At 48.6% G+C, this 25,829-nt stretch overlaps 2 protein-coding genes across 4 annotated transcripts; one reads left to right on the top strand and one right to left on the bottom strand.

Moving 5' to 3' along the window:
- Positions 1-10,265: 10,265 nt before the first annotated feature.
- On the bottom strand, positions 10,266-16,204 carry CD177 (CD177 molecule). The gene is made up of 9 exons (XM_038528712.1): positions 16,043-16,204; positions 15,828-15,968; positions 15,274-15,459; positions 14,215-14,334; positions 13,894-14,010; positions 12,175-12,315; positions 11,315-11,500; positions 11,047-11,181; positions 10,266-10,787 (listed from the first exon to the last, which is right to left on the bottom strand). The coding sequence occupies exons 1-9, from the start codon at positions 16,092-16,094 to the stop codon at positions 10,630-10,632; spliced, it is 1,236 nt and encodes a 411-aa protein (XP_038384640.1). The 5' UTR covers positions 16,095-16,204; the 3' UTR covers positions 10,266-10,629.
- A 6,151-nt stretch (positions 16,205-22,355) lies between these two features.
- Positions 22,356-25,506, top strand: TEX101 (testis expressed 101). Of its 3 annotated transcripts, none has more exons than XM_038528709.1 (6): positions 22,356-22,511; positions 23,093-23,203; positions 23,340-23,483; positions 23,622-23,804; positions 24,818-24,946; positions 25,105-25,506. In XM_038528709.1, exons 2-6 carry the CDS (start codon positions 23,149-23,151, stop codon positions 25,314-25,316), a joined length of 723 nt encoding a protein of 240 aa, XP_038384637.1. In that variant the 5' UTR covers positions 22,356-22,511; positions 23,093-23,148; the 3' UTR covers positions 25,317-25,506. The 3 variants fall into 3 exon arrangements, with proteins under 3 accessions (XP_038384637.1, XP_038384638.1, XP_038384639.1); XM_038528710.1 differs by having other exon boundaries at positions 22,424-22,527; XM_038528711.1 differs by lacking the exon at positions 22,356-22,511 and adding an exon at positions 22,569-22,590.
- The last annotated feature ends 323 nt before the right edge of the window (positions 25,507-25,829 follow it).

Here is a 25,829-nt window from a genome sequence, read left to right as displayed (position 1 = left end):
AGGAAACAGTCAACAAAACTAAAAAACAACCAACGGAATGGAAGAAGATGTTTGCAAATGACATATCAGATAAAGGGCTAGTATCCAAGATCTACAAAGAACTTATTAAACTCAACAGCAAAGAAACAAACAATCCAATCATGAAATGGGCAAAAGACATGAACAGAAATTCCACAGAGGAAGACATAGACATGGCCAACAAGCACATGAGAAAATGCTCCGCATCACTGGCCATCAGGGAAATACAAATCAAAACCACGAGATACCACCTCACACCAGTGAGAATGGGGAAAATTAACAAGACAGGAAACAACAAATGGTGGAGAGGATGTGGAGAAAGGGGAACCCTCTTGCACTGTTGCTGGGAATATGAACTGGTGCAGCCACTCTGGAAAACTGTGTGGAGGTTCCTCAAAGAGTTAAAAATAGATCTGCCTTATGACCCAGCAGTTGCACTGGGGATTTACCCCAAAGATACAGATGCAGTGAAAGGCCAGGACACCTGCACCCCGATGTTTATAGCAGCAATGTCCACAATAGCCAAACTGTGGAAGGAGCCTCGGTATCCATTGAAAGATGAGTGGATAAAGAAGATGTGGTCTATGTATACAATGGAATATCACTCAGCCATTAGAAACGACAAATACCCACCATTTGCTTCAATGTGGATGGAACTGGAGGGTATTATGCTGAGTGAAGTAAGTTAATCGGAGAAGGACAATCATTATATGGTTTCACTCATTTGGGGAATATAAAAAATAGTGAAAGGGATTAGAGGGGAAAGGAGAGAAAATGAGTGGGAAATATCAGAAAGGAAGACAGAACATGAGAGACTCCTAACTCTGTGAAACGATCAAGGGGTGGTGGAAAAGGATGTGGGCAGGGGGTTGGGGCGACTGGGTGACGGGCACTGAGGGGGGCACTTGACAGGATGAGCACTGGGTGTTATACTATATGTTGGCATATCAAACTCCAATAAAAAATATATAGAAAAAAGTGAAATGGTTAAAAAAAGAATCACAAAAAAAGCGGAAAATGGTTCAACAAAAGAAAAAAATGTGGTAAAATGTTACACTTTGGAACTAAGGAGAGGATACAGATATTTTTTGTATTATTTTCCCAACTTTTCTAGATGTTCAAAAATCACACTAGAAAGTTGAAAACATAGGGAGATGTGTAAGAAAGTGCCATCAGAGGTCATGGGAGGTGGCATCTGAACATACAAAGACTAGAGGAAACATCATCACAGGAAGAGAGAACAGTAAGTGCAGAGGCCCTGGGGTAGGAATTAGTCAAGTATGTTTAAGAAGCATAACGAAACCTAGCTTAATGGATGTCTTTCAACAAGGAGGAGAATGGTAGGAAATGCAGTTGAGTGGGTTGGTAGAGTCTGCAGCATGTAGCACCTATAAGGACTTTAGCCTTTATTCTCCAACTTACTCACTGGAGGGATTCAAGCCTGAGAATGACATGGCCTGTGTTTTAAAAGGTTTTGTTTGGATTCTGTGTGTAGTAGAGATACACTGTAGAGAGGCAGAGGGGACCAGTAAGGAGATTGTTGCAATTTAATCCAGGTGAGAGACACAGGTGTGTTGGACCAGAGTGGCACTGGTGGCAGTGGTGACAAGTGGTCTGACTCTGGGTATACATTGAAGATGGAGTCAAATAGGATTTTTCTGGCAAATAGTATGTGAAATGCAGAGGAACAGAGGAGTAGGGATGACTCCAAAGCTGTTGGACCAAGTAGCTGGAAGAAGTAAGCAGTCATTTGTCCTGAAATGAAGACGGAAAGAGGAACAGGCTTGGGGTGGAGGTGGGAAGAGGTGAGGAAGGATATTAGGAGCTTAACTTTGGGTATGCTAAATCTGAGCTTATTGGACATCCAAATAGTGATGATAAATTGATATTTGGATATATGTGGCTTGAGAGGTCTTGGCTGGAGATAGAAATGTAGTAATCATCAGCATGTAGGTAGTATTGTATTTAAAGCCTTAAGATGGGATTTTAGCATGAAGTGTGAGTGAGGGTGGGAAGTAAAGAAGAGAGGGCTGAGAACCAAGCTTCAAAGGACTCCCAGGTCTAGAGGGTGGGAAGATGACAAACATGACAAAACAGTGGAGACTTCCAGAGAGCAACTGGAGAAGCAGGAGGAAAGCCATGTGTGCTGATAGGTAAACATGTACCAGTCTAATTCAAGTAAGATGAATGCTGAGAATTAGACATTAGATTAGCGACATGGAGGCTACCTTTCAAGGAATTTTGCCAAAAAGGGATGGAAGGTTTAGGAAGGAGTGGAATCAAGATTGGATATATATATATTATTTTAATACGGTGAGAGAATTGGTAGCATGTTTGCATTCTGATGAGAATGAGTTGATAGAAGGGAAAACTGGGCTCACCTGACAACCTCCCAATCTGAGTGGCAAAAATCCAAGAAGGAGAAAGACATCTAATGACCTACCCATGTGGGCAGCCCCTCCCCACGTTCCCCTCCCCACCTTTGGGTGCAAGAGATACAGCCTCTTCCTCATCCCTTCCAGAAGCCATGGCATTATAGGCTTTGATCATGTCTATGCTCCTAATGCACATCAGATTGAATGGAGTCTGTCCCAAATAGAGTCATACTGAGAATGAGCCAAAAACACTGTATCACCCTTGGTCAGAAAGTACTACAGGGACAGACTCGATGACAACTGTGATTCCTGAGTAGTCACCTCACTTGGTATAACTGGCCTCCAGACTGGTGTTAGGAAGGGAAGCTGGAACCTCTGAATGTGAGGTGGAAGCCTTCAGGATGGATGGGAGCCTGTGTCCAATCCTGCTGCCTCCATCCTGGCGATGTTGAGTCTCCTTCAGGTGAAGCTGGCATCCTTTGTCATAGAGCTAAACACACACCTGGCTCAGGAGTTGGAGGAGCTGAAGGAAGGTGCAGGACAAGATGAGCCAGCAGAAGAGCAACATCTGGAGGTTAGCCACAGAAGTGCCTGCCTGGATCAGATTTTTTTTTTTAAGATTTTATTTATTTATTTATTTATTTATTTATTGGGGGGGGGTCAGAGAGAGAGAGAAATAAGAGTTTTATTATTGAATAAGCATTAAACCAGAATGTGATATGCACCACATTTGACCCTCTAAGAAATTACACAGAGAAAGCTCAGCCCCTTACATAGCCAGGCGGATGCTACTCATTACATACATGTTGTAGTCTGAACACTAATCAAGTAAGAGCACTTGACAGTACCATTTGTCACACATAGTTCATCCTAAATTAGCCTGGTGATTGGGGGTGACCATCTGTGCTAGTTAATTGGTTTTATCAAGGAAAAGTAAACTCATATCTTTTTTAAGACTTTACTTATTTATTTAAGAGAGAGAGAGAGCATGAGCAGGGGGAGGGGCAGAGGGAGAAGCAGACTCCCTGCTCAGCAGAGGGCTCGATCCCAGGACCCAGGAATCATGACCTGAGCCCAAGGCAGATGCTTAACTGAATGAGCCACCCAGGCATCCCTAAACTTCTCATATCTTTATGACTGAAGGTAGTTCTACAAAGCTAGTATGAGGTGCCATCACCTAAGTTAGGCTCCTACCCTTTCCCAGAAACTGGGAAGGGACACCTGGATGGCTCAGCAGGTGGGCATCTGCTTTTCACTCAGGTCATGATCCTAGGAGTCCCAAGATTGAGCCCCAATCTGCTTCTCCCTCTGCCCCTCTGCCTGCTCATGCTCTCTCTCTCTCTCTCTCTCTCTCTCTCTCATTTTCTGTCTTTCTCTATCTAAAATAAATAAATAAAATCTTTGAAGGAAAAAAAGAAACTAAGAAATAATCTGGGGGCACTATCTTTCTTGCTGATTCTGTTTCAAAGAGATGGATTCCCATGTCCTTGAGAAAGACATCCCCGAGTTATAAAGGGGGCAATAGGCCTATTTAGATGTTTTCAAGATTTACATACATCTTAAAGGGACAGATAAAGCATTTACTTACAATTACATATTTCCTAAAGAAAATATTTCTGAAAAAAAAGGGGGGATCTCTTTCCCTTTTTGCACCAAGGAAAACTAATTTTCCTTTCTTTCTCAATTTGTATTTACCCTTTCGGGGGTGATTGCAGGAAAGAAGTGTCTGTCATGCCAAATGCTACAAAACTAGCCCGAGGAATGCCTGGCAGCATGTTGGTGACCTTGGTAAAGGCAACTTAACGAAAGGGGAAGATGGAGAGATGATCAGGTGAGTGGAAGGTGAACAAGTAGAAGAAAATAATGGTATCCAGACACTGGAAGACACTTGTCTGAGACTAGAAGGGGCAGTACAAGGAGTGCAAGACCAACAAAGTGATTTTTTTTCAATGAGTGGCTTCAGAGAATGTGTACGATGCAGAAACAGCTGATGCAGATGGGGAAGTGGGAGGCTGCCTCAGCCACCATTACCCTGAGAAGTACCATCTTTGGGGAATTTCTTGGGGCAATGGCCCTTTTAGGTTCTTTAAGGTTCAAGTCTGCAGTATAAATAACAGTGAAGGTTTAGGCTCAGGGTCAAGGCTCAGCCTTGTCAGGGTCGGGTATTGGTTATAAGAAGATATTCATGGTCAGAACATGGGCTTGGATGGGGTGAGAGTTAAGGAACTTGTGATTCTGGGATCAGATTAGAGGTCAGTGTCCAGAGGACAGAGGCTGATCTTCAGATACTATAAAACCTGAACTTCATTCTGTCTCTTTCTATTTCTCCTTCTCCATTCCATAACTAAGTTTCTTTTGCTCCTATATTTAATGTTTCTTTCTCCCTCTTCCTCTCTTTCTGCCTCTCTCTTTTCCTTAAAGATGAAGGAGACAAGAAAGGGGTTAAGGAAAATTGTCTCTCTCACCATTACTTTTGCAACTCATGCCTGCAGAACTTAAACAGCTTTAAAAGTTGGTTCTTTGTTGGTTGAAATTGACTTTAGACCCAACATGAATAATTTAGAAATCAAATGAGCATAATCTGCAAATCTCTGCAAATAAATGAAATCTAAATTCTAATTCCTTTTTCTTCTGGAGTAACTCCAGTAACTCCCTGGAATAGTTCTTTTTTTTTTTCCAGTGGATCAGTCACTTGTATTAGATTTTTTAAATCTTGTGACTGGTTTCAAATACAATTGGGCAAAAACCTTACTCCTGTAAGGGGAAATCAGACCTGACTAATCCTCATGCTGGCACTAAAAGAAGAATTACATGTTTGTAAGTGCAGATACAGTTAAATACCATAATAGTAGGGACAATAAAGGATCAGCCACAGAGGAAATAGCTATAACTTACAAAAAGGACAAACCATTAAAAACACAAAAGAATTATGCTAGAAATTAACCTAGCCTTCTCCCACTAAAGTCTTCCAGTTGGAAATATCAAAATATTCTTCTAAAATAACTTCTAGGTGATTATATTTAGAAATTAATGACAGTAAGAGCATCTGTCTCAAACCCAGCACACTTTTTACAGAGCATGGAGAAGGAGAAATAGAAAGAGACAGAATGAAGTTCAGGTTTTATAGTATCTGAAGATCAGCCTCTGTCCTCTGGACACTGACCTCTAATCTGATCCCAGAATCACAAGTTCCTTAACTCTCACCCCATCCAAGCCCATGTTCTGACCATGAATATCTTCTTATAACCAATACCTGACCCTGACAAGGCTGAGCCTTGACCCTGAGCCTAAACCTTCACTGTTATTTATACTGCAGACTTGAACCTTAAAGAACCTAAAAGGGCCATTGCCCCAAGAAATTCCCCAAAGATGGTACTTCTCAGGGTAATGGTGGCTGAGGCAGCCTCCCACTTCCCCATCTGCATCAGCTGTTTCCGCATCGTACACATTCTCTGAAGCCACTCATTGAAAAAAAATCACTTTGTTGGTCTTGCACTCCTTGTACTGCCCCTTCTATTCTCAGACAAGTGTCTTCCAGTGTCTGGATACCATTATTTTCTTCTACTTGTTCACCTTCCACTCACCTGATCATCTCAGTGCAGAACTATGGGTTTTAGAGAAAACCCATGTCTCCCTCTGTAAATACTTATTTGGAAAGGGCCACTTGGCTTGTCACTGGGCCCAAGGTGGAATCTGGATGCCAGGTGCACTGGACTAAATATGTGTGTCCCATCCCACAATTCATATGTTGAAACCCTAATCCTAGTATGAAGGTGTTTGACCTTGAAACCTTTGAGAGATAATTAGATCATAAGGGTGGACTTCTTGTGAATGGGATTAGCACCCATAGTGGTCCGGGTTCTCCAGAAAAACAGGACCAATAGGATGTATATAGATATATAGAACGGAATTTATTATGAAGAATTGGTTTATGCAGTTATGGGGACTAAGAACCCTATGATCTGATGTCTGCAAGCTGGAGGCCCAGGGAAGTAGGTGGTGTCATTCTTTTATTTTATCTATTTTTTTGTTTGTTTGTTTAGAGAGTGGGGGGAGGGGCAGAGGGAGCAGGAGACAGATTTTAAGCAGGCTCCATGCTCAGTGCGCAGCCCATCTCCGTCTCACAACCCTGAAATCATGATCTCAAATGAAATCAAGAGTCGGATGCCTGACTGAACCACCCAAGAGTCCCAAGGTGATGTCCTTCTGATGCAAACCTCGGGCCTAAGAACCAAGGAGCCAGTGGTGTAAATCCCAGTCCAAATCTAAAGGCCAGAGAATTAAAGGGCTGATGTTGGAGGGCAGAAGAAGACAGAAGTTACAGCTGAAGTATAGAGCATATCCCTCCTTCCTCCATCCTTTTTATTCTATTTGGGACCTCAGCTGATTGGAAGAGGCCCACTTGCATTGGTGTGGGCCATCTTTGCTCAGTTCACCAATTCAAATGCTATTCTCTTCTGGAAACAGCCTCACAATAAACCCATAAATAATGTTTTACTAACTATGTGGGCATCCCTGAGCCCAGTCAAGTTGAAGATTAAATCAACCACCACAGGGGCACCTGGGTGTCTCAGTGGTTGAGTATCTGCCTTTGGCTCAGGTCATGATACCGGGGTCCTGGGATCAAGTCCTGCATCGAGCTCCCCACTGGGAGACTGCTTCTCCCTCTGCCTATGTCTCTGCCTCTCTGTATCTCACGAATGAATAAATAAAATCTTTAAAAATCAAACAGGGGCACCTGGATGGTTCAGTGGTTGAGCATCTGCCTTCAGCTCAGGGCGTAGTCCTGGAGTCCTGGGATCGAGTACCACATGGGGCTCCCTACATGGGGCCTGCTTCTCCCTCTGCCCGGGTCTCTGCATCTCTCTCTCTCTCTCTCTCTCTCTCAATCTCTCTCTGTCTCTCATAAATAAATAAGTAAATCTTTTTAAAAAAATAAAAATAGAACTCAATCAATCAATCAACCATCATAGCACTCTTTTGGAACCGGTTAGCTTTCCTTTGGCCGCGTGAAGCTACAATGAGAAATATCCCATCTGTAGCCCACAAGAGGGCATCCTGATCTTGAACTCCCAGCCTCCAAAACTGTGAGAAATAAACTTCAGTTGCTGATAAGCCATGGTATTTTGTTGTAGAAGGTCAAACTGACAAAGTCACTGAGCCACGAACACCAAGGGCACTGTGACTTGAAATACATATCACATACTGGGTGCAAACTACCAAACCATGATGCTGGTTGTGCACAGCAACATCCATCATCCATGGAAAATATGTGTATGGGATCAGACTCAAGTGGGAATGGAAGGTACAGGCATACACCTCAGATGGTTCAGATACCCATGGCACCTGTTCCTGATGCTTTCCCCTCCACCTACACCTATGGGCTCATGGATATTCCCTGTGATCTGTTTATAGAGAAGGGAAACAACAGACCAGGTTTATGAACAGATCTGTATGATGGGATGGTGCCAGGCAATGTATAGATACTGGGTTAGCACTGCATCCATGTGGCCCTGAAGGAGCGATGTAGGGAATTTCTTCAGGTGGTGAAACTTCAGGGGTCCACCTTGTGGGAGAGATGGATGTCCTTAGGTCCACTTATGCATGGATCCATATGAGCAACCTGATCAAGGACTTGGAAAGAATAAAAGTATAAAGAAAAAAAAGAAAAAGAGTAAAAGTATAAAATGAAGACAGGGAGGATATGTAGATGGTCCTCTGGAGGTAGACACAGAGTGTGAAGGTGTTCATGACCCACGCTGATGCCCACCAGAACACATGCAGTGAGGAATAGCCATGTGATGTGGGCAGGAGTGGAAGCTCCACATGGTTTACAACAAATGGGCTAACTCTGCAAGGCTGACCAGGCTGTTGACTATACTCAGTGCCCAAACCAACAGAGGCAGAGGCCAGTCTAAGCCCATTATGGTGTTGTACTACAGCAGGACTACACAAGGCGTGCCCCATCATGAAGAGGACTGAGCTTTATCCTCACAGGAATATACACATGCCTGAATCCACATGCGTGGGTTCCCATTCACCTTCCTTAGACACCCAAGGCTTCTGTCAACAGTGCCATTTAGGAACTTAGAAAATGTCTTTTGTATTGTTACGGTGTCCCATGAGGAAGTGGGGTAATTAACTCGCAGCCATGGAGCTCACCAATCTTCCCAGGTGTCCCATTACACGGAGACAGTTAGCTTATCAGGGTGATAGAATGGCCCCTGATGGCACTGGATGAGAGATGGTACCCTGGTATCCATCAGGAATGTAGGTCTTAAATCGGTGGTCAGTCTACTGTGCCACATCCCCTGTAGCCAGAATGCAAGAATCCATGAAACTCCAGGAGAATAAGGGAGAGCCCCTCCCACTACTGTACCCAACAAACCACTTCTGGTCTCTTTGACCTTGAGATTAGGTGGGTGAAGAACCCATCATAATTCTAGTCAACTGGAAGCCACTTCAGCCCAGTCATTTTGTGCTTCCCCACGTGGCTATAACAGAAAGCAAAAAGTAGGAGCATCCTGCTAATCACCAGATGGAGCGTGACCGCCAGGGGGAGGTTGGGTCACCGGGTCAGGGAGGACTATGTTTGGAAGCCAGGTGAGGTGTAAGGGGTACGTCTTCATATTTCCATGGCCAATGGCCCTGCTCCATGCAAAACTACAGACACTCAATAAAGATCATCAAACACCCACACCTCATAAGAATGAAGATTTGTGTCACATGACAATTGTTTAGACTAGGTGTTGGCAGGTAGTAAGATGATATGGAATGGGTGGGGTAAGGCGCCAGTTCTGGTTACCACTGGCTACACATCCAGGACCTTTGCAGCCTTGTTTTTACATTATTTTCTTCCCCATCTTCCTCTCACCATGGCATATGAAGAAGTGGTCATCACTGTGGGCATCCAACTCATTATCATTAGCATGCCATGTTGTTGCTGTGATTAACTAATGGATGGGAATTGTGTATCTTCTATACCGAGGACTCTGGTTTTCATCTGGACAAGGGAAGGGGGTGGATGTGAGGAGGAAGAGGGTGGACTGGGCGGGACACCTGGTGTCCTCCCCTTGCTCTGTGCTGTGGGTGGCAGATCTTTGGGGCTGCATCGGTGGGGCAACTGCCTGCCCTCCAGCTATGTTCCAAGAGGAGCCCCAACTAGTAGACGAGAGGGAGGACTCTGAGTAACACTGGGGTGATAATTCCCTAGCAACCTCCCTACGGTGTAGGCTGGGTGGCCTTTTCAGCCTGAAATCAGAGCACCTACCAGGCAGCCCTCTGAAAACCTCCCCCACGTACCCTTCCCCCTACAGATTCCAATAATAGTAAAGACTTTTCCTCACCTTTCTTGGGCCCAGAATGGTTACAAAGACCAAGAAAATCAGCCTCGAGAAACTGTGCAAAACCTCTTCTTTCTCTATTCCTCACAAACCCTATGTCAAGTTTCTCGGGTAGGATGAGTCCCCCTTGGGTAGGAGTCCCTGCTAAGAGAGAGGTCTCATCGGTGGTGTGATGGTGTGACACCACCTCCCAGATCATGGTGATGTCCACGTACCATTAGCCCGAGCATCCTGGAGGCTCTGCTACCCTCCAAGGTGGAATGGGGACATGCACCTGAACAGTGAAGGAAGGTCCTTGAGATGGCGAATCTCTCACTGGGCTCCTCTTATCCCCATGCCAGATCTCTGCATGTCCTGCCCTCCCCTCTCAGAGAAATCTCAGCATTCAGGGAAAGGACTAAGTCTTTATTTTTTTTTTTTAAGATTTCATTTATTTATTCATGAAAAACACAGAGAGAGAGGCAGAGACATAGGCAGAGGGGGAAGCAGGCTCCCTGTAGGGAGCCCGACACAGGACTCAGTCCCAGCACCCCGGGATCACAACCTGAGCCAAAGGCAGATGCTCAACCACTGAGCCACCCAGGAGCCCCAAGGACGATATCTTTATCATCAGACAGCTGTGACCACTGCTTAACTATCCCCTCACCCAGAGGGCAAGTTCAGCTGCCCCCAGATGCTTCCACTTGTTGTTATCAGGCCATGAAGTATCTGGATGTACCAGGGGATGGCAATTCATGGAGAGGACAAGGAAACAAATTCAGTGTCCAAGGCGGTTTGTTCATGAAATCAGAGGGAAGGTTAGTTTAGGGGTCAGCAAGGAGCTAAGAGCCATAGGGAAATGGGGTCAGCAGAGAGGCATCCCACACCAGGGGCTAGGGATAGCTCAAACCCCATCATTTGTGTAGGGACCTCCCCAGTCTGGAGAACTGGGTCCGGCTCTTCTTAGAGTCCTCCATCACAGAGAAGACCCCAATTGTCCTGGCATGATTCAACAAGGAGCTGGAACCTTGGGTCATGCAGCCCTGAATGTCCAATGCAGAATATATCCCACCTAGAGAGTGAGTCAAAGAGGTTTCAAAGGACAGCACGCTTAAAGTCCGAAGACCCAGGAATCCAGTATCCCCCCAGGGACCTTCAGATCTAGAGACCCTGCTTAATCCCCTCCTCCCTCAGACCCAGAAATCGAGTTCCCAGCTACCACCGCCCCCCTTCAAACCCTTGAGTCAGGGCCTCAAGAACCCTCCCACCTCAGATCCAGTGAATCCAGGCCCCCAACCCTGCATTCTTGGGACCCGGCCATCAGCACTCACCTTCCCGGAGAGTAATGTAACCACTATAACAGTGAGTGGTGCCACTGGGGCATGTAACTTTTTCTGGGTTTTCTGGGCAAGATCCAAAGATCTGCAGACAGACGGGACACTGCAAATCTCCCGGGGCAGGGGCAGCTGAAAAGTAGAGAGAAGGTGAGGGTTGATAGCTCTGCTCCTTGCTGTAACCACCCCCCTCTATCCCTGGGGTCCCTGTGTCTCCCCACGGCTCAGTGTTCCTGGTCCCACCCAACCCACTGGGATTCCATACCTGAATGAGGGAGAGAGTTCAACAAGACACTGGTACTGCTGGCCCTGTTGCATCTGTTGGAGGAGCAGAAATGGGCATAGGAGGCCACCAGTACTCCAGGGGGAGCCGAGTGTATGGTGATAGTTGGGGCATCCTGTGTCCTGCCCTTGCTGCAACCTTTGCTTCCTACTATGATTGATTTGTGTCCTGAGGTGCAAGAGAGCAAAAGCTGGGCTGGGGCAGGGGGATCTTATGATTGAGGCAGAGCCAGGGACTCCCCAACCCTCAGCAGGCAGGTGGAGGGTGAGCGCAGGTGCCTGATTTCTAGGGCACACTGAGTGTAGGGGGATGGCTGGGGACCAGACCCAGCTCTGCCATCCATCGGTTCTCCCTCAAACGTCACTTGCTCCAGCAGCTTCCCCGGACACCTGCTTTCAAGCCTGGCAACCTTTATCTAGTTCTCCCTACCTCTTTCCCCTCGGAGTGGCTCTTTTCTTCACATCTGCACCTTACTCTGTTTTGTCTGTATTTTTTGCTGCCTCCCCACTGGCGTGTACAGCTGGAGGAAGGCAGACGCAAGGCGTCCATGGTGCCTATGACAGTGCTTGACACACAGCAGATGCTCAGTTAAATCTCAGATGAAATTAGTGAGGTTACTCTGTGCTAGGTGTTTTCAGCTCTCTGCGCACAGACTATGACAAGCACCTGGCAAGGTAGGTACTATTACTGCTGTCATTTCACCCCATTTCCAGAAGGGGGAACCAAGCCCCAGAAAGAGGAAGACCTGAGCTTAGAATGTGAGGCATGAGGGGAATGTGGCAGGAAATTCAGGGGACAGGACCCAGGATGGGGACACTCGGGACCCCAAGCAGCCCACGTACCTACGTCGATGAGCAGAAGTGTTTCCTGACACACCTCCCCAATGTTACAAAGCTCGTAGTTATTTGGGGTCCACTTGATGGGTGTCTGAGACAGATGTTGATGGCTGTGCAACATGATCCCCCGTTGACAGGTCAGAAAAGCTAGGGAGGAGTTGGTATGTATGGGTCCATGTAAGCCAGGGAATCAGCCATGTCTCTCCCTCTGGATCCCATACTTGAGAAGGTGGCCATGTTCTTGGGTCATTCTCCAGGTGACCTGGCCACAGAGTCCCCCAATCTCAGATTTAGAAGGGACCTTGGAAGTTGGGGTCTCCTCCCCATTCTTTATCCTGTTTTTGCCTGAACACCTTGGAGAGCCTTTCTCGATGATCCTTAAGGAAGAGCCCTCCTCCCTTTAGGTGTGACAGGTACAATGGCTCTTCTTTCGCCTGAGTCAAACTCTACTTCCCTTACCCATCTGGATGAGGAGGGTAGCCAGCCACCATATATTTCCATATTTTCTTTTTTTCTAAGATTTGTTTATTTGAGAGGGAGAGAAAGACGGGAGCGGCTGAAGGAGAGGGAGAGAGAAACACAAGCATACCCCGCTGCTAAGCATGGGGCCCGACGTGGGGCTCAATCCACAACCCTGAGATCATGACCCAAGCTAAAACCAAGAGTCGGATGCTCAACCCACTGTACCACTCAGGCGCCCCCCCACCCCATATATTTCTTTTCACTGGAAACCCTATGTTCCAGGCCAAAATACTCAAATGCCTAGTGTGCACTGAGCATCTACTATGTGCCTGGCTATACTGGTTGCTTTCCACGGACTAGCTCATGTAAGCCTCCTAGGGAGCTCCCTTCACCGGGATTACCTCATTTCCTCACAGCAACCTCCAGTGTAGGTGGCATAATCATCATCACCCCACCATCAAGTTGGGAAATAGAGGCAGAGACTGGTTTAGGAGCTTGCCCTGTGTCCCACCATAAGTAATTGGCAGGGCTGAGCTCAGAACACAGGTGTTCTGTCTCCTTGAGGTGGGTGCTGACCACCCTCGGCTACCTGGGGCCAAGGTATTGAGCCCTTGGGAGTCAATTTGAAAACCATGAGCCTAGATCTTCTCTTCAGCCTTCACGTGGCCAGCAGGGATGGTTTCCTAGACGCAGAAGCACCCAGGCTGGTGAGGAGGCATCCACAAGCACGCAACCTCCACCAACCCCAAGAGGGAGGCCTCCTCATCTCCCCACCACACAGATGACACAACCACGCTCTGCTGTCTGCTCCAAGGCTCGTCCCACTCCACGCCTCCTCCCCCTCCCCCACCTTGCCCCCACTTCCCTATCTTGGTCAATGGCATCTCCTCTCTTGCAGCTGCTCTGGTAAAATATTGCCATCATTTTTTGGCAACTGCCTTCCTCTTAGGTTGCACCCATCAGGAAGTCCTGTGGCTTCAGCCCCAAAATACCACCAGGATCTGCCAGCTTCTCACCATCTCTACTGTTTCCCCCAGGGCCAAGACCACTGGCCCTCACCTGCTTCCCCCTGATTTCCCAGCCCCACCCCCAGCAGCCAGGGGGATCCTCATTAGGGGTAAGTTGATTCATGTAGCTTCTCAGCATAAAATTCCTAGAATTTAAACTGACTGTAAAGGCCCTGGAATCTGGCTTAAATAAACATTCAGATTGCTAGTGGGTCCTCCAGCCCCAGGCTGTACTTTTTGTGCCCCTGACACTCACCATTAGGCCTGCAGTCCTCACTCACTTTGATGGACCCAATTTCCTGAGTCCCATTAAGCAGGTCGCAGCCTGGTTGGGACATGCATCCTTGGACTCTCAGAATTTGGAAGATATTCCCTGTGGACGGGGGCAGGGAGGGAGTAAGGGAGACGTTGCTGGCACCACCTCACCCTCGGGAGAGGCACAGCTCTGGGAAGCCAGGCCCATCTTCCTCAGGTCCCAGCTTCTGTCCTTCACCAGAGAACCAGATCTTGGTCTTCAGACCCCCCCTCCACTTCCACCATTTCAGCACCCCATGGGGGACCTGCTGTCCTGGCTCACCTCCTCTGATCCAGACTGCCCCACGGTAGCAGTGTGTGCTCCCAGCTGGGCAGGCCAGCTCTGTTGCAGATTCACAGTCTTCTGTAGACAAGCAGACTGGACATCGCAGGGAGCCCGGGCCTGGGGAAGTGAGAGAAGGCTCTGGATTCAGATGGAAGCCAGCTTTCCCTTACCCCCATCCCTGTTTTGATGGTCCCAAGAAGCAACCTCCCAAGTCTCCCACAAATGCGCTCTCCTGGGCTCCTCTCTTGCAGGCACACCAGGGAATCGGGGACAGGTGGCAAGGGAGAGAGCAACGGGGGATGGGAGGGACAGGAGAACTTTGGACGGGCACCTAGGCTGGGGCACCTAGGCTGGGGCACCGGCGGGGCGAGGTTGGGGAGGGGTGCCCTGGGAGGAACCAGTGAGTTCACCTGCAGGTTCCCTGAAACACCAGACCCTGGTGTTCACAAATCTTTCCAAAGAGTAAAGGAAACACAACACATTGCCCCAAACCTGATTTGTGATACCAGCAAGGATAGGAGAATAGTCCATGTACTGTAATAATGTTGTGTGGTAACAGACGGGAGCTATATTTGTGGTGAGCGCAGCATAACATACACAGCTGTCCAATCACTGTGTTGTATGCCTGAAACTAATGTCCCATTGTGTGTCAACCAGACTCAAATAAAACTAAAGAAAAAGAAGTTACAGGTTAATTTCACTTTGGAAGAGGAATTGCCAAAACCCTAAACAAAACATGAGCGAATCAAATTCTAAATAGAAAAAGGAGGAGGTGGAGGAGGAGGAGAAGAAGAAAAGAGCACGCACCAGGTTAGGGCCATGCTACAGTCTAAGCTAGGTGTAGGAAATGAGTGTGGTTTGCTGCTCAGTGACCAATAGAAGAAGGGGTGCTGAGGGAGGGAGTCCCAGGGAGAGTGGACAGGGAGGGAGGAGGGAAGAGGGATCTAAATGGATGCTGCCTCTGTGCTCACTTCCACTCCTCAGCCCTGCTGCACCCCTGCCCCTGACAGCTCCTTCTCTTCCCTTCTGCCTCCACCTCCCAACCTCCCCTTATACCTGTTGTGGAGGGCAGGGACCAGAGTGGGAGGGTGGTGGACAGGCTGTTGCAGTTGTCTTTCTCCCGGCACACGTGGGTGTAGGAGAGGATGGAGAGGCCAGGGCCTGACCTGTGCTCCCTTATGAGGACATCCTGATCCGCCGCCGCGGTGCAGCCCTTGCTGATCACCACATTCACTTGGGGTCCTGCACCAAGAGAGAGAGGCAGACCCTAGACTCCTGAGTCTAAGGGAGGAGGGGCTGAGGGCCTGGACTCCTGCATCTGAGGGAGGAGGGGCTGGGGGCCTGGACCCCTGGGTCTGAGGGAGGAGGGGGCTGGGGATCAGGACTCCGGGGTCCTAGAGGGAAAGTCTGCATGGTGGTCTAGGGTGAGAGGCTGGAGAGGTGACTGGGTGCCCCAAGGGCTGTTCCTGCTGAGGAGAGGACAGCTCCTTGGCTGGGGACAGGGGGGCTTCTGAGTCCCTACAACAGAGTACAGTAGGACTGGACAGGGAGGGATGTCTCTCCTGGAAAAGGGTGGAAGTCGAGCATGGGGCCCACAGGGCCCTTCTTACCATTCTCAATGAGGATCAGTGTGTCTTGGCAACCCCAGCCATCTTCACATGACTCCTGGCCAGCTGTCCACTCAAGGGGCAGTTCCAACACATCTCTCAAAGAATTATGTGTCCCCGACTGACAGGTCAGGGCCTGCACTCCTGAGATGGGAAGAGAAATCCATCTGAGCCCATCCTCTAGGAAAACACCCTCCCAGGTTGGGGTCCTCACTCACGGGGCAGCATGAGGGTCACGCCCAGGAAAGCCAGCTGCAGGGCAGGGCTCATGATGAGGGCAGCTGGAACTCTTGCTCCTGGGCTTTCTCCTGGGTACCCGGACCTTTTATATCTTGCCAGGAAAAGGAAGGAGGGAGAGCCTTGATAGAGGAAGTCTGGGCCCAGCCTGAGTCTCAATGGATAAGAAATCGGGTCCTCCTTCCTTCCCTGGACCCAGGAGTCCAGGCCCCCTGACCCCCCCCCCCAGCAGTTAGAAACATCGCAGACCCCAGGCCCCATTGGTCCAGCTCTCGAGCCCCCTTTCCTCCTGAGCCCCACTAGGCAGGTGCCCACCCCCATGCTGTTTCAGGGTAGTATGGCAAGGCAGTTGCCTCACACCAGTCTGGTACCTTCTGGCCCCAGGTGGGGATGTGGCCCAACTACCTGTGATGACATTGTGTGGTGGCCCCTGTGGGCACTGACAACTCCCTGCTCTAACCTCTGCCTGCCATGGATTCTTGCTCCTCATTTATCTCTTTCCTTCTTGCATTGCTTGCCATTTTATTCCCTCTCCCCACCCTGATGTTCCCTCCTGCTTTCTCTTCCTCTGTTCTCCCCACTCCAAGCCCAATCCAGGCCCCAGACTTTTTTTTTTTAAGATTTTATTTATTTATTTGAGAGAAAGCATGAGCAAGAGAGAGAAAGCACAGGAGCAGAGGCAGAGGGAGAAGCAGGCTCCTCTGCTGAGCAGGGAGCTAGACACAGAGCTAGATCCCAGGACCCTGAGATCATGACCTGAATTGAAGGCAGATGCTTAACCAGCTGAGCCACCCAGGTGCCCCACCACCACCAGGCCACCAGGGAACTGAAGTTCCAGGCTGGGGAGAGAGGTGACTGTGGAAAATGAATCTCTGTCAAAGACAGGATATTCCTGGGCAGCCCCAGTGGTACAGAGGTTTAGCACTGCCCGCAGCCCGGGGTGTGGTCCTGGAAACCCAGGATCGGGAGTCCCACGTCGGGCTCCCTGCATGAAGCCTGCTTCTCCCTCTGCCTGTGTCTCTGCCTCTGTGTGTGTGTGTGTGTGTGTGTGTGTGTGTGTGTGTGTGTGTGTCATGAATAAATAATTTAAAAAAAAGACAGGATGAAGAGCAGGTGATGTGAAAGTAAGTGACTGAACTGGATCAGGGAAGGCCTCCCAGAGGAGGTGACCTGTGAGGTCACAGGTGACCTGTGAGCTAAGACTGAATGAAAAGAAAGTGCTAGTTATGGAAGCTATGCGGGCAGGCATTCCAAGCAGAGCGAAGAGCAGGTGCAAAAGCCCTGAGGTGGGACCACTCCTGGTTTATGTAAGGATTAGAAAGCAGGTGACTCGGCTGCAGAGAAGGAAGGGGGAAGTGATGGGTGTTGAGAGTGGAGAGGCTGGCAGGGGCCTGACAGCGCAGGCCTGAGTCAGGATATTCAGGCAACTCTCCTGTGAGTCCCACATATTTCAAGGGGCAAATGCAAGGCTGGGCATGGAGCTATTTAGTAAAAAGCTTACAGTTGTAGGTATGTGAAACTCTGTTTGCTACCAGGCTGGTCCATCGCTCTGTGATTATGTAGCCTTGGGTCATTCACTTTGCCTCTCCCAATAGCCTCATCCTCCTCTGTAAAGTATGAGTGATGATGATCAATACATCGTGGGCTGCTCATGGGCCTTGAAGCTGGGAGGTGGGGGTCCATTTCAGAAGGACTGTGCAATACAACCACAGGTATAGACAGTGACTGTTCTCCTAGACCAGAAAGACAGGGAGCCATTGATGCAGGGAAGTTGGGCACTGGTCAAAGGCTCAAATACTCAGGACTTGCAGGGATTCTTTGGATAATGGCTCTGGACGTTAATCTCTGCAGTAAAGGTCCCACAGAGAAGCACTCCCACCCTGTCCTAAAATATAGTTCAGAGGGACCTGGATCATCTGAGTTTCTTTTTTTTTTTTTTCATCTGAGTTTCTACAGCACATTGCACTGTGCTAAATCATTGATGGATGGATGTTATCCATCATAACATAATGGATGGATATTATCCATTCTGAGAAATGGATGAAAAAGAGGTAGCAAGCTTCCTTGATGATTCGGGAATAAGACATGTGTATGCCAAAGTGTGGGAAACAAGCACCCCCCTCATGTTGGTATAAATCATAGGGGCCTAGCTCTAAGGCATGTCCCAAAACAGTGGCCCCCCTCTGTATCTGCAGAGGAGACATTCTTTTTTTTTTTTTAAAAGATTTGTTTATTTATTCATGAGATACACAGAAAGACAGGGAAAGGCATTGGCAGAGGGAGAAGGACTTGATCCCAGGACCCCAGGATCACGACCTGAGCCAAAGGCAGATGCTCAACCACCGAGCCACCCAGGTGCCCCTGGAGGAGACATTCTAAAGCCCCCAGTGGATGCCTGAAACTGTGGTAGTACCAAGCTCTATATGTACTATGCTTCTTTCTTATCCATACATATGTATGATAAAGCTTAATTTCCAAATTAGGGGCAGTAGGAGGTTAATAACAATGACTAATAACAAAATAGAACAATTATGACAATATACCACAATAAAAGTTAGGTGAATGTGGTCTCTCTCCCTCAAAACATCTTATTGTACGGGACTCACTCTTCTTTGTGTGATGATTTGAGATGATAAAATGCCCACAAGATGAGGTGAAAAGAGGGGAAGGACACAGGCCTGGTGACACACCGTTCAGCCAGTCCTGACCTTTCCCCACATGTTAGAAGAGGAATCATCCAGGGCGCCTGGGTAGCTCAGTCAGTTAACCGTCTGCCTTTGGCTGAGGTCATGATTTCAGGGTCCTGGGATGGAGCTCCACGTTGGGCTTCCTACTCTGCAGGGAGTCTGCTTCTCCCTCTCCCACTCCTCCTCCTGCTCATGGTCTCTCTCTCTCTCTCTCCTCAAATAAAGTAATAAAATCAAAAGAAAGAAGAAAGAAAGAAAGAAAGAAAGAAAGAAAGAAAGAAAGAAAGAAAGAAAGAAAGAAAGAAGAAAGAAAGAAAGAAAGAAAGAAAGAAAGAAAGAAAGAAAGAAAGAAAGAAAGAAAGAAAGAAAGAACCTTCTAAAAAAAGAGAGGGGGATCATCTGGTTCCAGACCACAGCTTACTGCAGGGAACTGAAACTGGGTGGGGGGACTGCTGTATCCCTTCTGAGACAATTTGCTACACCTTGTGTGGTTGTCTTTAGACAAAGGGTCACTTAAGATTTGTTGGGGGTGGGGGGATGAGTGCATTTTAACCTGTGACTCCTAGTCATCTCTGAGAGATCTCACAAGACTACCAGGTTTGAGTAGATCCTAGAGTAGGAAAGGAGTCGAACGAAAGCCACGTAACCCAATGGACCCAATGTCCATTGAAAGTTTCTGTGACCTAAAGAAATCATAGGATAATCATAATGAGAAACTCATTATGATTTGGAGCAAAGGTTTTGGAGCAAAGGTATGTCTCTGTCTGCAGATAACTACCCTCCATTTAGAAGGCAGCTCCTGGCTTATTACTGCATCCCAGGGGAGTCTGAATATTGGACTACAGGCCACCAAGGGCATTGTGACCTGAACTGCAAATCACATAGTGCGTGCTATCTGAGCTACCAAACCATGACACTGGGCATGCACAGCAGCATCCATCATCCATGGGAAAGGTGTGTATGGTGTGTACAGGATCAGGCTCTCACAGGTCCAGAGGGCACCAGTGAATGCCCCAGTAGGTGGCTCAGATGCTCATGATGTCTACTTCTGCTGCCTCTTTCTCTGCTTGCACCTATGGGTTCGTGGGGACACCCTGTAATCTGTTTACAGAGAAGAGATAGAGGGGCACCTGGGTGGGTCTGTCAGTTAAGTGTCTGCCTTCGGCTCAGGTCATAATCTCAGGGTCCTGGGATCCAGCCCCAAGTCGGGCTCCCTGCTCAGTGGGGTATCTGCTTCTCCTTCTCCCTCTGCTACTTCCCTTGCTTGTGCTCTCTCGCTCTATCTCAAATAAATAAATAAAATCTTTTTTTAAAAATGAAAGAACCAATCCTGCCAACACCTTGATTTTGGGCTTCCAGCCTCCAGAAATGTAATGATAATACCCTTCTATTGTGTAAGCTTCCCAGGCTGTGGTACTTAGTTATGGCACCCCAGAAAACAAATCCACAGGCCAAGAGCCAATTCCGGGTGATCTGCACTACAGGAGCTAGAAGCCAGCTCTGGTGTCAGGCCTGGAGGCAGGGCAAGTGTGAGACAGAGATGGGAAGGGATGAGGGAGGGTCCCGGAGCCTAAGGGACAGAGTCCTTGGGACCAGAGCTACCTCTTCATATTTATATTAACTGTTATTAATGTTTTATTAATAATATATTAATAATTATTAATATTAATATTGTACTTAATATTAACTGTCCCCAATTGAAAGTTTTAATAAATTTTTACATAAAATTAAGAGCTTTTACTAACACCATTCTGACTGAGCACTTTCTCTATTAAAAGTAAATATTCATTTATAGCTTAACTTCTAGGAATAGTACCTATTCTCAAAGTACACAAAGGGTACTTCATGTTTGGATGCTGAGAGTTGAGGTAGTGACTTGGATTTCTGGGTCCAGGTGACAAGTAGGCTGGGACCTCAGTCCTTGAGTCTGAGGGAGGAGGGGCCTGGGAGCCTAGACCCCTGGATCAGAGGGAGGAGGGGGCTGGGGACCTGGACTCCTGGGCCTGAGGGAGGAAGGGGCTGGGGGCCTGGACTCCTGGGTCTGAGGGAAGAAGGGGCTGGGAATACAGACCCACAGATTCCTGAGAGATGAGTGTCAGGCATCATGGACCCAGTATTTAAAGTGAATTTCTTACTACTTTTTCTCTTACTTTACTCCTGGAAGCAATACTGAAACCATGGTGAGCACTAAAACCTGCCTATCCTGTAAGCCTGTTCCTTGTTAAAGGGCATTAATTAAGACAGTCCCTTGGTTATTCAAAGAACTGCCAGAACTTCCAGAATATGCCAGCCAGACAGTGGGGACAGAATCAGCCATGCATGCTACCATCAGAGTCCTCCAGCGAAGTCTGTGGGCCCTGCCAAGGTCTGGCTGCTGGGGCAAGGCTGGGATTGGCCATGGCCCTTTTGTAAGGGGCTTCATCCTTTCCTGCCTCCTAATGATCCCAAAGCATCCTGTTCTGCAGTCCCAGTATCTAAAGGCATCTGACACCTAATTATTTCTCATCCCTTCCAGGAAACACACCCTTATTCTTAATGTGGGAAATGTTAAAACATGAAAATAATTAGAGGCTACAATATAACCTAATTGTAGCTCTTTTGTCCTGGATTAATTCATCTTTGAGAACATTTGGGCAGATTATAAAAGGCCATAATATTCTTCCTGATCTAGCTAAATTGCTTCTCTTAATATTTGTATTAACTGTCCCTAGTTTGTTTGTTTAAGTTCTGATTATGGTATTTTCTCTATTAAAAATAAATATTTGGTGCGCCTGGGTGGCTCAGTTGATGAAGCATCTGCCTTCAGCTCAGGTCATGATCTCAGGGTCCTGGGATCTAGCCCCACCCTGGGCTCCCTGCTCAGCGGAGAGCCTGCTTCTCCCTCTCCCTGCCACTCTGCCTACTTGTGCTCTCTCAAATAAATAAATAAAAATCTTTTTAAAAAATTCATTTACACCACAGCACTCACAGAAACAGCACCGTCTGAGAGTACACAAAGTGCCCCTGTGCTTCATGTTACATATAGATAGATCTATCTGAAAAGCTGACATATATAGATGAAATGGAATTTCCAGCCATGGACAAGAAATCGGAGTAAAATCCGTGGCGGTGGCCTGGCCACGCGGGTGGGCGACAACTCCCAGTCACTGTGCACGCACACATTCAAGGGCGCTGGAAATGTGTCTGAAGGCAGCAGTTCTCTATTCAACCTTCCAGAAGACCATGGAGGGGGCTGGGCAGGCACCACTGCAAGTGAAGGTGGGGAGGCCAAGCTGCCCCCAGTGGCTACTGCCACCGGGACGGTGCTGAGGCGGGGCCCAGGCTGGAAACACGGGAGGCCATTTGGGAAGAGAGGGTAGTTCACTGGGGGTTGGCCAAGGATGTGACCTCCTAGAGCGCTGGAGAGGCCAACTCCGTGGCCCAACGAGAAAAAATGGTCACGGAGGCAGCTTTGGGACGCACCGCACCGGCGCTGCCAACTCACCAGCGACCTTCCCCCACCCCCTGCTCCCTCGCCACCCTGCGCATGCGTACCTCCCAAGATGTCCAGGAACGGGCTTCTCCAGGGCCAATGGGGTGTGGCGTTCCTTCAGGTTCATCCAATGAGCTCATCAGATGCTTTCACATCAACCAATGGGGCTTCGAGTGACCTGTTGGGCAAGGTTGGCCCCGCCTTCCGTGTCTTTGAGAGACGAAGCCGCCTCGAAGTGGAACCAGAGGCGCGTTCGAAGTCGTTCCTTCAGCACCGCAAGATCCTTGTCAGGTTATCTGAACGCCAGGTGGAATTTGTGTCCCTGAAAGAGAAAAGGGAGGACTGGGGACCCAGATTCCTGGATCCTGAGGAAAGAAGAGGGGGCAGGACTCCTGGGTCTGAGAGGGGAGGGGGCCGGGAGGAGGGGCGTGTAGAATCCGGGTCCTGAGGGAAATGGCGGCTGGAACCCAAAGCCCTGGATCTCTAGGTAGAACAGGGCTGGGATCTCAGAATCCCGAGTTCTGGGGAGCTGAGAATCCCGGGGCTTGGAAGAACGTGGGCTTGAACCCGGCCGCCTGAGTCCGAGGCCGGAGGGGTGACTGGGCTGCACCCCAGATCCCGAGGTTGAACTCCTGTGTCTCCAGGGAATAGGGGTTTGGGTCGGAGGGTTGCTGTAGAAACTGAGGCACAGTAAACCGTGCTAGTGTGCTCAAGGGCGCAGGCTAGTCAGGGCCCCCTCGGCCGACTGCGGAGGCCACGGCCTTGACCTTCCACAGCACAGGCTGCGCCCGCAGTGTCAGTACTCGCCAGAAGGTCCATGCCGCTTCATTGTGTGAGGCCGAACAGACCCCCTCTTCTCTCTCAAACCCCAGATCCTTAGCTGCTCTTCTGAGCCGAGCTGCTCTGAAAGACGCCATGGGAACCGGTCATGTGCAGAGTTTGCTCTTCCTCCTCCTCCTCCTTCGGGGCCCCCTCCTTGGCCTGTAAGGATGCGGGGCTCGGGGATGGAGGGAAGGAGATGGTTCACAGAGGATGCACCCCTGGGGAAGAAGGACTGGGGGCAGGGGGTGGCTCCCCCAGAGGGGGCAAGTGCCTACCTTGGTCTCATTTCCTCCCCAGCCGAACCTGATTTCTACTGTCACAAGGGCATATCGATGAGCATAGTAAAGGACCCAAAGAGAATGTTTAATTGGACCACCGACAAAGTTGAGACTTGTGACAGTGGGTCATTCTGCCAGGAATCCCTTCTGATGATTAAATCAGGTAAAGCCAGAAAGGGCAGTTGGGTTGGGTGGGAGGGAGAGTGAGTATGTCCTCCCCAGGGCTGTTCCTCCTCCCACCCCCACACCCCCAAAACTGTAGGCCCACCATCCACTTTCTCTCCTTCCTGTCTCCAAACAGGGGCCAAGACAGCCATTTTGGCCACTAAGGGCTGCATCTCGGAGGGGACACAGGCGATAACATACATCCAGCACTCCCCACCGCCAGGCATCATCACAGTCTCCTACAGCAGCTACTGTGAGGAGTCCTTATGCAATAGCAAGGAGAACTTACTGCAACTGTGGAGGGAGGAAGAGCCCCAAGGTAGGTTGGGAGGTGACACATGGGGACTGAGAAAAATGAGGTGAACCCCTGAAAAGATCGTGGGGCTTCCTGCTCTGTGTTCTTACTTGGTTCAGGCCCAATGGGGCCATATGTAGAAAAGCCTCAGAGCTTTTGCCTGACTTTTTTCCAAATTGTTATCTTGGGGTCTAAACTTTGCTCAGAGCACTAGGACGTCAATGAAGCCTGGGGTGTAAGTTGGGCTTTGGGTTTATTAAGCAATAAAGTGTCATTGGAGGTTTCCAAGCCGGATGGTTTGGCATAGTCCGTCTGGCAGCTCCTGCTTCCCTGATTTGGCCAGGCCCTATAGCAATCTGGCCTTGCCTACCTTTTCAGTTCACTTCCTTCTCTTCCTTCCCTATTTATTGGGTTCTAGCTGGGGCCAGTATTTGAAATAGTTAACAACAGATATGGTACTGGCTGGTCAGAATGTGTGCTGGCCATAAAGAAAACAGTCCAGCCCCGTGTGTGCCTATCAACTGAATACCAACACTGCAGTGTCTCACAGTCCCTGAAACCTGCCACGCTGCTCTCACCTCCAGGCCTTTGTCCTTGCTGTTTCCTGTGCCACCCCACCCAACTTCCATTTTCACTCACCTAACCTCTCTTCACCCTCCACCTCAACTCAGGTGTCCACGCTGTGAAGATAATTGGCAAATTCTTCCAGATAGATACTCCCTCCTCCATTCCTTTACCATTACCTTGGACACAGTGCCTCCTGAGATGTACTATAATGACTACATGTCCATCTCCTTCTAGACAGTGATCTCGATGACAGGAACTGGGTCCTTTTAATCTCTGTCTCCACATCTAAGCACACAGTTTGGAAGTCATGTTGGAGGGTTCTGATAGCAAAGAGAGGCATGGGGGGGTGGCAGTGATAGGCCTTGGTGATGGTAGTATTAGCAGCAATGACTTAGGGAAGAGAAAGAAGCAAGAAGAGACAACTCCAGACGTAGAACATACCCCAATTTTTCCTCTCTTCCTCCCTCCAGCTGCCAGCACGTCAGCACACCTCTACTGCCCAACCTGTGTGGCTCTGGGGGCCTGTTCAAATGCTCCTTCTCTTCCCTGTCCCAATGATACAGTTCAGTGCTATCAAGGAAGACTTCAGATCACTGGAGGTAAGCTGGACATCTGGTGGTTTCAGAGGCTGGAAAATCAGGCATCTGAGTGATCCCAAGAAGTTCTGACACTCAGGGTTCTAGCAATGAGGCAGGACTTCTGCCTCTCTGATTTCCTAAAACAGCTGTGTATCTCCCCATCCATTCTTGTTCCACAGGAGGCATCAACTCACTTTTGGAGGTCAAAGGCTGCACTTCTATAACTGGTTGCAGGCTGATGTCCGGGATCTTTACAGTAGGGCCCATATGGGTGGAGGAAGTCTGTCCATACCGGTCTGTACTTCAACCCCGAAAGATTGAAAACCGGGCTGCCTGGCTTCCTGTTTACATTTGGAGATTAGAGCTAGCGCTGCTGCTATTACTACAGTGACTTGTCCATTGTTCCTGGAACGTGAAGGCGCTTCTGGTCCTGGACCACAGGATGCCTCTTCCAACTGGGAGCCTTTCTGACTGCTGGTCATAAACAAGTTGAGGAGCAAAGTGGAGAGCTGAAGAACAGAGAATTCTTGTGGATGTATTCTTAAATTTTTATTAAAGTTTCTACTGTGTTTGGTGTATAACCCAAGACTAGAAGTGGAGTTTTAGTCCTGAAGAGGCCCTTAAAATCCACCGTCTCCAACCCATACATGTTACAGAAAGGGAAGCAGAGGCCTGGAAAACTTGAGTGAGGGTCTCACACTGACATAGCTATGCGCAGAGCAAGACCAGAACTTTGAATCTTTGACCTAGAGTCTGGTTTCCCTTTCACTCTAACTGATCACCTTCTCTTGCTGACTGGGCAGGAGATCAGCATAAACCTCGTCCAGAGCACTCTGAGCCCAACCTTCAGGCCACAGGTTGGCTGCTTTGGTTCTAACATTTCCCCGGGATGTATTGAGGAATT

Source organism: Canis lupus, chromosome 1, assembly GCF_011100685.1.
Source record: "Canis lupus familiaris isolate Mischka breed German Shepherd chromosome 1, alternate assembly UU_Cfam_GSD_1.0, whole genome shotgun sequence".
NCBI classification, from domain to species: domain Eukaryota; kingdom Metazoa; phylum Chordata; class Mammalia; order Carnivora; family Canidae; genus Canis; species Canis lupus.
The sequence above is the reverse complement of the archived record's forward strand: the minus strand, read 5'-3'. Positions and strand labels throughout refer to the sequence as shown.

Bases quoted from the DNA above. Each gene is read 5' to 3' on its own strand.
- CD177 (XM_038528712.1), bottom strand. From the start codon at position 16,094: ATGAGCCCTGCCCTGCAGCTGGCTTTCCTGGGCGTGACCCTCATGCTG. The intron at 15,460-15,827 runs GTAAGAAGGGCC...CTCTTGGTGCAG, and splicing joins ACTGATCCTCATTGAGAATG to GACCCCAAGTGAATGTGGTG. The intron at 12,316-13,893 runs GTGAGTGTCAGG...ACTCCTCCCTAG, and splicing joins TGAGGACTGCAGGCCTAATG to CTTTTCTGACCTGTCAACGG.
- TEX101 (XM_038528709.1), top strand. From the start codon at position 23,149: ATGTGCAGAGTTTGCTCTTCCTCCTCCTCCTCCTTCGGGGCCCCCTCC. The intron at 23,805-24,817 runs GTAGGTTGGGAG...TCCTCCCTCCAG, and splicing joins GAGGGAGGAAGAGCCCCAAG to CTGCCAGCACGTCAGCACAC. The intron at 24,947-25,104 runs GTAAGCTGGACA...CTTGTTCCACAG, and splicing joins AAGACTTCAGATCACTGGAG to GAGGCATCAACTCACTTTTG.